This window comes from Pelobates fuscus, chromosome 9 (assembly GCF_036172605.1).
Source record: "Pelobates fuscus isolate aPelFus1 chromosome 9, aPelFus1.pri, whole genome shotgun sequence".
NCBI classification, from domain to species: Eukaryota; Metazoa; Chordata; class Amphibia; order Anura; family Pelobatidae; genus Pelobates; species Pelobates fuscus.
The window spans coordinates 112,763,029-112,776,432 of record NC_086325.1 but is presented as its reverse complement, the minus strand read 5'-3'; the positions used below and the strand labels follow the sequence as shown (position 1 = coordinate 112,776,432).

At 40.7% G+C, this 13,404-nt stretch overlaps 1 protein-coding gene across 1 annotated transcript in view; it reads left to right on the top strand.

Annotated features, from left to right (window-relative positions):
* The window catches only part of PAPPA (pappalysin 1), a 2,329,021-nt gene that overhangs the window by 1,689,054 nt on the left and 626,563 nt on the right, over nt 1–13,404 (top strand). Inside the window, exon 16 of the mRNA XM_063432310.1 lies at nt 3,393–3,603. Coding sequence (XP_063288380.1) covers nt 3,393–3,603 — 211 coding nt within the window. The remainder of the gene's footprint in view (nt 1–3,392; nt 3,604–13,404) is intronic.

Sequence of the window (13,404 nt, the reverse complement as noted above, 5' to 3'; positions counted from 1 at the left end):
AGCGGCCAAATCCTCAATCTGTGTTACTCACCAGGAACAGTGCTATAAAACACTCCTGAGGTGGTATACCACCCCAGTGAAGTTACACAGGATGGGGAAAACGCCCTCAGATGTCTGCTGGAGAGGATGTGAAGCCAAAGGTACTTACCTCCACATGTGGTGGACGTGCCCGAAAGCTGCCCTTTATTGGGAGCAGGTAGCTAAACTCCTGACTGACGTACTTAACCAACCGATTAGGCCAGACCCCTGGACGTGTTTACTAGCCAAACCCATCGACAATCTCCCACCCAGGGAACAGAAGCTAGTGAACAAGATTAACTTGGCGGCCAGACGCGCTCTGGCGCAAACGTGGCTCCAAATAGACACACCACCCTTGGACAGAGTCATAGGCAACATCAAGGAAGCGTTTCTCATGGATAAGCTCACTGCGCAGGTGAGAGACACATACTCACACTTCATCAAGGTCTGGGAACCATGGGAAGTTTACATTGACCCATAAGCCCGTACTCCTCACCCCTGCCAGCCTGTGCCGTCTCCCGACAGGGGGTATCTCCCCCCCCTCCCTACCTTTCATCCCTTTCCCCCTTTCTTTTTTCTTCCTTCCCCTGCTTTTTCTTTTCCTTCCTCAAATCTCGCTAGGTGTTTCAACTTCACCACATAGTTTCGCAGATTTAAAGTTTTAAAATTTCAACGTTGACCATATAGCATGTTGCAGTGACCACTGAAATCGCCACAGTAATATTATATGCAATGAGGCTCTTGGCATATGTCATGACTGAACCCATAAGCAACAGTGCGATGTGGCAGTGAGGCCTCTACACAGGCCCCCGCAGGGCGGCCGACCGGGATGCCTGTGGGTGTCGTGACCGGCACAGCTGTCTCCTCCTCAACACAGGGTGCGAACCAATTATGCACTTATAAATATGCTAGTATGAGACTGTCCCACCATGTAAATGTTCTGGCTTCTGCGTAAGCCACATTGCAAGTTGCCTAAATGCCTGTTTTCTGTTTTCTTTTCCTTTGCTACTGAGGGCTTCTGCGAAAGCCGTGTCATTGCAACGTCTAAGGATCATTTCACTATATGTCACGACCAAAAATAAAGAATTAAAAAAAAAAAAAAAACAGATATGAGTGGTGGCACTTGGCAAGTAGGCACAGTATCCAATGTGAACCTCACACAGAAGCTGGCAGGCAAGCACCTGCAATTACATTACACAGGAAAAAAAAAAAAAAAGCAGCCTGATGTTCTAGCCCTAAAAAGGGCTTTTTGGGGTGCTGTTCTTACAGCAGAGATCAGATGAGTCCTTCAGGACTGTAGTGGACACTGAATACCCTAGCCTAGCTATCAATTTCCCTATCTAATCAGCAGCAGCTAAACTTTCCCTCCTCTCACTAAGCATGCAGCTTCAGAATGAATCTAAAATGGATGCTGGGAGGGAGGTGGGAGGGAGTGCTGCTGATTGGCTGGAATGTGTCTGCTGACCGAGAGGCACAGGGTCAAAGTTTGCCCAAAGATGACGAATAGGGGGCGGATCGAACTGCGCATGTGTCCGCCCGCCGCGGCGAACGCGAACACGCTAAATTCGCCGGGAACTGTTCGCCGGCGGACAGTTCGGTACATCACTATTGATCACTGGTTTAAATATAGCAGCTTGTAATCTGATAGTTTCTAGTGTAGAAAATATCAATCACTTAGATCTGTGTAACAAGTGTTGTAGGTGTGAAACAATATTACAAGTGACCAATGTAGTAAATTTGAACCAAAGTTATGCTTCAATTTGACTCTCATATGGAATAAACACCCCAAATATACTATTTAGCGCCAAAAAAAATTTTTTTAAAACTCCAATGTAAGCCGCAGATTAGCAGCAAAACAATTAGAATGTTTACAAGTGTGCAGTAAGCACACTATTAGATGCTTCAATTTGACTCTCAGATATGAACAGGCCCCAAAATGTAGATTAGCAGCAAAACAATTAGAATGTTTACCACTGCGAGTAAGCGCACTATTAGACGCTTCTATTTGACTCTCAGATATGAAGTACACCCCACTAATGTACTTTTTAGCACCCAATTTTTTTTAAACGGCAATTGACAGCAGTATTTGATTCTATTTGACTCTCAGATATGAAGTGCACCCCACTAATGTACTACCCCATTAATGTACTATTTAGCACCAAAATAAAAATTACTTTTTAAAACTCTGATGTAACCGCAGTATTTGAAGCTTCTATTTGACTCTATTTTGACTCTAGTTTGCAGAATTCTTTCCTAAGCTGTCCCTATCAGCGGCAGCATCCTCTCCCTACACTAATAAGACCAAATGTGTGTGTGGTGCTACACGACTCCAGCTTATATATAGAGTCTGGGTCACAGGCTGCACTGGCCCATCACAGCCATGCCATTAGTAGGCATGGCTGTGATGGCTTCTTAGGGCGCACAAATCAAACGCTTGTTGATTGACTGCCCTGCAGCCTTTGAAAACGCACCATTAAATCGCCGAACACTGAACTCCAACCCGAACATACAGTGATGTCTGTGTTCGGGTCCGGGGTCCAAAAAAACCTAATGTTCAGTACGAACCCAAACTTTTCAGTTTAGGTTCGCTCAACTCTATATTTGAGTCCAGCAAAGGTTTGGAGGGAGTGTTCTTCTTCTCAGACTTTGATGAACCTAACTTCTCAAAAGGTAATATCTATTGTTCGTGTTCCAGCACAGTGAGTAAATATTATATGGAAGGATAAAGACAACAATGTTTTACTGCTGTAGAGTTTTCTATATTTTTTCTTGTCCCGTGACTGTCTTAGTTCACAAAGAAATATATATATATACATACATACATACACACACATGGGGTAAATCCTATTTAAGGGAAGAAATGACACAACATAGTGCAGAGCTGTGCAATCACAATATTAAAATATATGATGAATGGCCACTCTCAATGGTTAGATGTTATATAAGCCTTCAATATATGTGCAGGTGCAGGTCTGTTGGTACTTCAGTAAGATCGTTCCAATTGGTAAAGAGAAACAATACAATTCCAGTTAAGATGCAATCCAAACCAAAAGTATAAAAATTAATTTATTCACTCACATTGAACTTTCAGCATAACAGTCGTCCTACGCGTTTCATCCCGTTTAGGGACAGACAATAATATATATATATATATATATATATATATATATATATATATATATATATATATATATGAAGATCATTGTGAGGAGGTCTTCAGGTTTATATCCAAAAAGGTAAGTGTATTTTCAATTATTGCATTTTGTTTAAAAATATTGCACTTGGAGCACTTTTTTAGATGTGAAAGTCACTATTGTATTATTCCATACACTGTCTTAGTTCAACAGAAATCAATAGATATATTTCCTTTGTAGGTACCAATAATATTTTGAATTGCATGGATGATGGACTGTGGTCTTTTCCTGAAGCATTCTGTGAGCTTTTGTGTTTGGCTCCTCCTTCTTTTCCTAATGCCATACTGCAGACAAAACGCTGTCTTTCTGGTGGCCATAGGGTGGGCTCTGTCTGCAAATTTAAATGCAAGCTTGGTTATCACATTGCTGATCCATTCAAGAAGACAAAGAAGTAAGTCAGTTTTGAATTTCGTTTGTAAAACATTACATACTGTGGTTTATGACAAAGCAGCCAAATAGATACACTCAGCTATTGCCCTATTCTTTTAACACCAACAAAGGGCATACAGAGTAAATTTTTTGCAGCCTTGATACTGCAAAGAAAACAATGGGACCAGTGCTAAATTTCAGTATCCTATTGCAATACAGTTTTTCAAATAGCTATTACACAGACTCTGTCATGGGTCTCTGCAAATACCTACTTAAATTTACATAAGCAAATACTATGGGCCATGTTTATAATCAAAGTGTCTCAGATGTATTAAGATCAATATGAAACCATGTAAGATTTGAATAGTCTAGTACGGGGTAGGCAAACCTTTGGTAGAACTGTACCAAAACAAGATCTTGAAGTCCCTTGACATGCCAATCCTATTTTTATTTTATATTGAGGTGTGTATATTGTATTTGTGCACGTGGACTGTTATATTGTTATATTGTATATGTTCATGAGTAGTTTGTGCTATTGTGTATGATATTTATAAATGTGAGCTGTGTGTGCGGATGATATGTCACATTGTGTGTTTGATGGTGTGTATATGTGAAAGGCTGCTTGTGGGGTTGTGTGCATTTATGTGGATTGTGAGTGGTGTGTTTGTGGGGACTGTGTGTAATTGTGGGTGAACTCTTTGCATTATTTGTATGGGGGGAGCTATGTGTCAACAGTGTGGGTGGCTTCCCTGGGGTCTAGTAGGGGCTGTGCTGGCCAGGTACAGGTCAAGGTCAGGGACTGCTCTACTCCAGTGCATATTCCCATTCACAAGTGCTGGGAAAATGTGATCTGAAGTTCCACTAGGACTCCTGATAAACCAGAGCCTGTTTGTCTCCAGCAGCCTTGAATGTTGTGGAAAGGCAACTCGAGTGCCATGCATAGCACACGTGCCATGAGTTGCTGACCCCTGGTCTAGTATAACACATATTAACCCCTTAAGCCCGGACGGCGTTCAATTACGCCCTATTCTAAGCAGCCCCAAAACGCCGCAGGGGGTAATTGTACGCCCTCCGTTTTTTTCTTACTTACCCGGTCGCCAGCGATCGCAGTTGGAGGGACTCCCAGGGAGCCCCCCACGGCACGTCCGCCCTCCAGCAGCCCCCCCGGCAAAGTGAGAGTTTAGTCCTTGCGAAGACCTCACAATCACATGGCCGGGTTAGCTGCCTGGTGCATTGCCAGCAGAGGGACTGCCTGACAGGTAGTCCTCCTGCTGGCTAGAAATAAAATTAAATTAAGTTAAATAAGTGTAAAAAAAAAAAAAAAGTATATACTTAGATCTCATATATATATATACACACACACACACATATTATTATCAAATTACACGTAGACTGATACTGATTAAACATATATATATATAATTATGGTTTATATATATATATATATATATATATATATATATATATATATATATATATATATTCTAAAAAAATATGTAAATATGTAAAAAAAATTAAAACAATAATTAAAAATAAATAATTAAAAAAATATATAGATGTGTGTTATTTCGTTCTAACTGTATTGTGATATTAATATATATATTTATATCAAAATACACGTAGAACGAAATATATATCTATATACATAAATATATACCTATATATAAATAAAAATATTTTAAACTATATATATATATATATACGAAGGAATAAGAGATGCACTCTCAGGTCTTGATAAATAATAAATCGGTACTTTATTTTCCAGACAAGGTTAACATTATCCGATCGACGTTTCGACCCCTTAGGGTCTTCCTCAGGATCAATGTATCCCCACAAATATAACAAATATATAGAGAAAGTAAATAATGTACTCACCAATCGTGATACAGTTCCCTCACCTCCGTCGTGTATACCCGGAAGTGTACTCGCGATCATGTGACATAACGTAATTGGCTGTGATTCGTGCGTGCTGACGTGCCAAATCGTTGCTAAGAAACCAGTGTAACAATTGATTGAATAGCGAGTGCATCTCTCCCAGGGCATAGGGGAGAAATATGAATATGTGTACGCAATATGTGCAATAAACAATATCTGTAGCAATATCCAAAGCTATACACAGCTATATAAAATAATCCACTAGGTGATCAGTGCATGCTATATATAAACGTGTTGAAGAGTGTGTGAACACAAAATAGGTGAACAAAAACTAAACCCGGTAAGCAGGTGAAAAAATAGTGCTGATCTCCTCTGAAAGATATGTGCAAAATCCTGTGTATAGAATATACCTTATAAATTGTGAAAAACATATACAATATTTCTAAAAATACAGTGATAGACAGGCATAGTTCTAACATTCTGTATGCAAAGACGACTATAAATAGCATTACTGTATGACAAAAAAATTTTTTTGAGACTTTAAAAGTAATACAATTATCCAAATATACCAAAATAAATCCAAATATAGAGGGAGTCCAACGACCCCCCCAACCATCAACAACTGTTTATCCCTATCGATCTATACAGGCTAAGTCTAAAAAGTAGACTAAGAATGAATATTCATAAGCTAAATCTTACAATTATTAAATGGATACATTATCCCATACGCCAAACGGTAAGGAAGCATAAGAAACAGGTCAAGATCTCCATTATAAATGGATAAACACAAGTAAAAAGAGATGCAAAAACAAAGGAAGAATAAGAGAGAACAGAAACCAAACAGAAAACAAACAGAAACATCAGGGACAAGCATCCGTCCCGAACCAGAAAAATATAAAAATATAAAGATATAAGGTAGGGGCTGTCCATCCCCGAAGGGATATATCTATAGTTAGACTGCCTCTGATATAGGTACTGACTAAAGAGACGTAATTTAAACCCTGTGTAGAAGGGATCTGCCCCTATCGAGCACAAGGCTATGTTCACAGATCAAAGAGCAAAAGTAAACAGCTTATATACACTTAAGGAAAACCGGTAAATATTCAGATTATAAGAACATAGAGAAAACTATGTTCTCGTTAAGCCCCTTCGGGGCCACAGTGTCCAATCGGTGTATCCATTGGGCTTCCCGTTGTAACAACATCTTCGATCGGTCACCCCCTCTCGGCATCGGGGGGATGTGATCTATGGCCACAAATCTTAAAGTAGGTAGTCTGTGTTCCATGTTTAAAAAATGTTTGGCAACAGGTTTGTCGCTGTGTTGATCCCTAAATGCAGTCATAATCGTGGATCGGTGTCCTCGTATTCGATCCCGTAGTGTCAAGTCAGTTTTCCCCACGTATGACAGGCCACATGGACAAGTAATCATGTATATGACATGATCAGTGGTACATGTAATGTAATGGGGTATTTTGCTTTTTAAGCCACCATGAGGATGGGCAAAGGTTGTACCACTGATCATGTGGCCACAGGTTACACAGCCAGTGCATTTATAGCACCCTTTCTTAGAGATCTGTTTGGTTTTACGGTAACTTGCAACTGGGTCATTCTTCACCAGAAGGTCCTTCAAATTTTTATTTTTCTGGAACCGATTGCCAAGTACATCGATATCTTCATTAAGAACAGTGTATTAGATTTAGCTACATGCATACGGGACACACACGACCTTATGTTCAGAATTAACCAAGATCCTTCTGTGGAAAATACAGCACTTTTGGTAACAATGGACGTACAAAGTCTATACACCATTATACCCCATGGGGAAGGTATACAAGCTCTCAGAGAAATCCTGATCAAATCAACATTATACGAAGGACCGCCCATCGAATACCTCATGGAATTTTTGTCTATAGCACTTTCATGTAACTACTTCAAATTTGAGAATCAATTTTTTCTTCAGCTAGCGGGAACTGCAATGGGGGCGGCCATGGCACCATCATATGCCAATGCATATATGTTTATGTTCGAACAGACGTACATTCTACAAAAATATGGGCAACATATTGTTTCGTGGACGACCTGTTTTTTGTTTGGACTGGAACTTTGACTTGGAAACTATGATCTCAGAAATCAATCTATTACCCACGCCAGTCAAGTTGAGTGTTGAGCATGATATTCTGGCAATCCAATTTTTGGATGTCACAATATATAAGAAAAATGACAAACTGGAATTCACCTTGCATCGGAAAAAGACCGACCGCAACACTTTACTGATGGCGTCCAGCTTTCATCCTAAACAGTTCAAACGGTCATTACCTGTATCACAGTTTCTCAGAGTTTTGAGATACAACACGGAAATAGAAAAATGTGATGATCAGATTAAAGAGATGTGGGAGAGATTCAGAGAGCGAGGATATCAACCACATATATTACACACCAGAGCACTAGACATCTGGAATCGGGAGAAATCTACTTCCAGAACCGTCAAAACATTGAAAAAACCCAAGATCTATCTGCCCATCACTTTTCATACAGGGACCGCAAAAATCAGAGAATCACTTTATAAACATTGGGGAATGCTGCGGTCGGATAAAACATTACCCAAGATGTTTCAAGACACCCCGATTATAAGCTACAAAAGAAAGAAAAATTTGAAGGACCTTCTGGTGAAGAATGACCCAGTAGCAAGTTACCGTAAAACCAAACAGATCTCTAAGAAAGGGTGCTATAAATGCAGTGGCTGTGTAACCTGTTGCCACATGATCAGTGGTACAACCTTTGTCCATCCTCATAGTGGCTTAAAAATCAAAATACCCCATTACATTACATGTACCACTGATCATGTCACATACATGATTACTTGTCCATGTGGCCTGTCATACGTGGGGAAAACTTACTTGACACTACGTATAGGGAATTTAATTTGCTAGCACTATATTTAACCCTATAACTTTCCAAGACACCATAAAACCTGAACATGTGGGGTACTGTTTTACTCGGGAGACTTCGCTGAACACAAATATTAGTGTTTCAAAACAGTAAAATATATTACAACGATGATATCTCCAGTGAAAGTGACGTTTTTTGCATTTTTTTCACGCACAAACAGCACTTACACGGACGGTATTATTGCTGAGATACTTTTTACTGTTTTGAAACACAAATATTTGTGTTCAGCGAAGTCTCCCGAGTACAACAGTACCCGTCATGTACAGGTTTTATGGTGTTTTCCAAAGTTACCGCGTCAAATATAAGGCTTGTGTTTCATTTTTTTCACATTAAAATTCACCAGATTGCTTACGTTGCCTTTGTGACCCTATGGTAGCCCAAGAAAGAAAATTACCCCTATGATGGCATACCATTTGCAATAGTAGACAGCCCAAGGTATTGCAAATGGGGTATGTCCAGTCTTTTTTAGTAGCCACTTAGTCACAAACACTGGCCAAAATTGGCGTTTTTTGCATTTTTCACACACAAACAAATACTAACGCTAACTTTGGCCAGTGTTTGTGACCAAATGGCTACTAAAAAAGACTGGACATACCCCATTTGCAATATCTTGGGTATGCTGAGTATCCACTCAGGAGACTTTCCATTACTAGGACCCTTTGTCTGGAACAGAGTTTATTCAGCTGTATCCCATTTTTGTCTATACCCAATACCTTGGGTTGTCTACTATTGCAAATGGTATGCCATTATGGGTGTACATTTATTTTCTGGGCTACTATACAGTCTCAAAGGCAACAAAACCAATCTGGCGAATTTCAATTTCAAATGTAACACGCTATATTTGACCCTGTAACTTCCTAAAACACCATACAACCTGTACATAGGAGGTACTGTTTTACATGTGAGACTTTGCTGAATACAAATATGTGTATTTTATTGCAGTAAAAGCAAACAGTATTATGACATTGACAGTTAAAATGTCATGTAGAACTAAAAAAATTACAACATTTCTTATTTTCTCCCATTTTTTTCATATTAAATTATGTTTCATAGCTAAGTACTTGATATTAAATAAAAGCCCAGTGTACCCTGAATAAAATGATATATAATAAGGGGGGGGTGCATTTAATATGAAAAGGTGAATTACGGTTGGACAGACATAGCGCAAATGCCAGGTTTTGTTTACATTTTGTTCTGTTCACAACGTGTACATTTGGCTCAGTCCTTAAGGGGTTAAACGAAATGTAGGGAAACAAATAAGCAATAATGAATATAAGTAATCTTCAAACACTTATTACCAAATAGTGACCAAAATTACATAACCTTTCTTTGTGGTACTATGCTATGAAACTCTTCCAGCCCAAATGCTACTAATAAGCATTATAAATCAGTCTTTTTGTGTGTGTGTCCAGTTTCCTACCTTGTAGGTGTAGGAGGGTGGCTTCTGCTGGCAGAGGATGGTAGTATTTGGGGTTTTCTCCTCTACCGGTCTGACCCCCCTCATAGCTGCCCACTCTTGCATGGCTGTATCTGTGCAAGCTGGGAGGAAGTGGCTAGCTCTCTCTCACTTCCTCCCATCAGAGAATATGGAGACGTGGTAGACAGCCACTAGAGGTGGAGTTAACCCTGCAAGGTAATTATGGCAGTTTATCAATAATTACAATTACAGGGTTAAATGGACTGGGACACTTAATGTGCCTATAGTGTCCCTTTAAAGTCTTAATAGAACAACCAAGATAATTATAGATTATACTAGCTTTAGTGTACCTATTATCTTAATTTTATAACATGACAGGAGGCGAGTATTTGCTTAAGTCTCTCTTTACTAGAACTCCACAGTAGCACATTAACACAGAGAAAAAACAACCAATCGGAAAAAGTTAGATACAATTAAGCTTCCCTTCCCCCACATAACCTCCTCTTTCAAACTGCGACAAAACATTGACAAAAGGCACACTGAACACACACGGAAGAGAAACCGAAATCCTAGAATCCAATGAATGCAAAGATATTCTCTATCCAAGAAGAAATGTCAAACCTCGAAGAAGATGCCAGTTGTTGATCCTCAAAGTGCGGACGAAACTCAATCCGTAGTTAGAGTTGCTGTACTTGGGAAACCATGGCCCGGTTTCATCAAATTGGTTGATGTACAGTAATGTCGACCCTTAATCCATACACAGCCAGACATAATAGTTTGAAGGGCACTGGCGGCTTGGGCTTGCATAAGAAACTGCCATCCGTATTTGAATCTTGATGTAATCGATGGCTTCTCCGATCATCCAAGGAATGTGCTCTAATTTCTCCAACCTCAAGATCCGCATCTGAGCCCATGATAAAGCTCGGGACAGGACCAAATGGAGTCATTCCATTCCCCTTTGATCTAAGCGGTGAATGGTCTTCATCCGAAATAAAAAGTCTACCACGCGGGCTAGTGTGCGGAGGGGCACATGGTCGCACTCTAGATGTCTCCAGTACTCGAAGCGGATTGAGGAACCTGGGACTGTGGTAGACCAAGAACTATTAATGGCGCCTCAATATAAAAAAAAAAAAAAAAAAAAAAAAAAAAAAAAAAAAACACATTTAGACCTGAAGATGAGCAGTCACTGGTTTTAGCCGCTTGGTGGAACACCAAGGGTCAAATTTGAATCGAAGGGTATACAGGTGGACCAGATGTGGCCGGTCATTCCGCAGGGGGAGCACCAACTTTGGCAAATGAAACAGAAGTATACAGAATCTGAGGGTTTATGGCAGTGTGTAAATTCGCCCAACAACATTTTAACTAGAAGGATGGTGTAGAAGAAAATGAGCAACAGAATCAGTCCATGTTGGACTGTCCCTATAGGGCAAGAGTGGAGTAGATCGAATGGCTGAATTGTACCACCCAGCAGAAGTTCAGCCCTGTCAAGGAAACCCGAGTAGGGCCCAAAGGGACGCTTGTCAGGCTGAAGATAAGGTATAGTGGATCATCTAGGTCGATGCAATCGTGAAATTCTGAAGCTGGTTACCCACCAGAATAGGCCCTCGATTCAGGGACCTAGTTCTATGAACTCAAGGTCTGAAATCCTGGCATCAATACGAAGAAGAAAAAACAAAAAACAGCTAACTTCCTTCAGTGAATCATGACATTTTAGCGATGCCTATTATGCATATAGAACGTAAGTCCCCTTCACTACTGATGTCATCCGTCCAAGGCCGAGGTTTGAGAACTTCGGATGGCCTAATCTGAGCAGACGCAGGTATTTATCAATACTGTAGCGAAGAACGCGGCCCCGACCCAGCGAAGTCAGTGTTGGTCTTGATGTCGAACTCTAGGGTCATTGTGACCTAATAGGGTAGTGAAGCACTGGGGCACACCGTTCGCCATCTTTCATGCGCTTCCCGGTTTTATGAACTACGAGTTCCGTAGAGGGTAGAATTATGCTGCCTCCAGGTGAGCACTCCCCAACGCAGAGAGTGAGTCTGCTCTGGGCTGTTTATTGCTTTATTGTTCATGTATAACTATACGCTGCATGTTTGTCTTGATTTCTAAGCTGTATTTAGTTAGTATGTTTGGTTATCTATTCCATCCAGTTTTTGTGTTGGATTTTTGGGCTGTTTGTCTGATGAGCATTCCCTAACTCAGAGAGTGTGTTTGCTCTGGGCTGTTTATTGCTTTAATGTTGATGTATTACTTTATGCTGCATGTTTGCCTTGATTTCTAAGCTGTAAATGATTAGTAGGTTTGGTCATTTATTCCCTCTAGTTTTCGTGTGGGGCTCTTGGACTGTGTGCCAGATGAACATTCCCTAACTCAGAGAGAGTGTGTTTGCTCAGGGTTGTGTTTATTACTCTTTTTCATATTGTAATATATGCTGCATTTTGCTTTGCTGTCTGCTGTATTTAGTCTAGTATATTTGGTTGTTTATCTACCATCTAGTTTTGTGTGGGGTGTTTGGGCTTGTGTGGACTACTTGGTGCTTTTTTCCCCCTGCTCTGGTCTCCCCTCACTGTGCTTTGCTACAGTCACGGCACTCTTAAGTCCTTCGTGCCCCTTTTCCCCTATCCGCTCTCCTGCGCCTCCAACCCCCGCACAGATTTCAGCAGTCTGTGCCATGTGCTTACCCGCGTGTGTCATGTGTGCTTTCCTGGTCGACGGGTGCTTTGTGCCGAGCGGCTGCATTTGCCGCCATATGCCACTGCATGTTTCCGTGGTGGTCATTTTGTTTGAGTAGCACGGTTCACACATGATCGCTTTGTGTTTCAGCAGCGCTGCATGGGGGTTCTACTGGCCACATGGCTGCCTCCCCCCCCCCCTTTTTTTTCTTCCTCTCTCTTGCAGGTTCATTTTTTATGAGAGGACCGCATAGTATGTATTCTGTAGGCATGGATGTGCTGCTCCCTCCTCACTGTTTGTTTGCAACATTACTACCTACTAAACTGTAGTGTTTGTGCTGTGTGTTCCACTATTATCAGACACTCGGCAGCCTGAACACCACTGAGACCAGCCCCACTCCATAAAACGTTTAAACTCCTGAACCGATCTAGGTGATTTTTTACATTTGTTGTTCCCACAGATCGGGGCTATCAGGGGATATAACTTGTGTGGGGGTTATGTGAGTTTTTGGGGTAATTTCAGGTTACCTGCAAATTGTGTTCTTTTTCACCTGGAGATAATGAGTTAGTACAGTATCTGGCTCAATTATCTCTCAGGCAGAAGGGAGGGATTGTCATACATTTGAACACCATTGGCATCTCTTTATCTTGCAAGTTCCCCACAAGGTCCATGTGAGAGTACCCCTTGCATGGGGAATTGCATAAAAGGCCAGTGTGGCACAATTGAAATCATTCCTTGCTTATCCTCATCATAGAGTTTCATCTCATTATTGTAGGGACCAGCTATACATGCTATTATCACTAGACATGTGCAGTTAAGTTTTGTTTCGAATGTCAATTCTCATACTTCTGAATGTCCGAATAGCTGAATTTCCAAAGTGCCGAAGTTCTGAAGTTGCTGACGTTC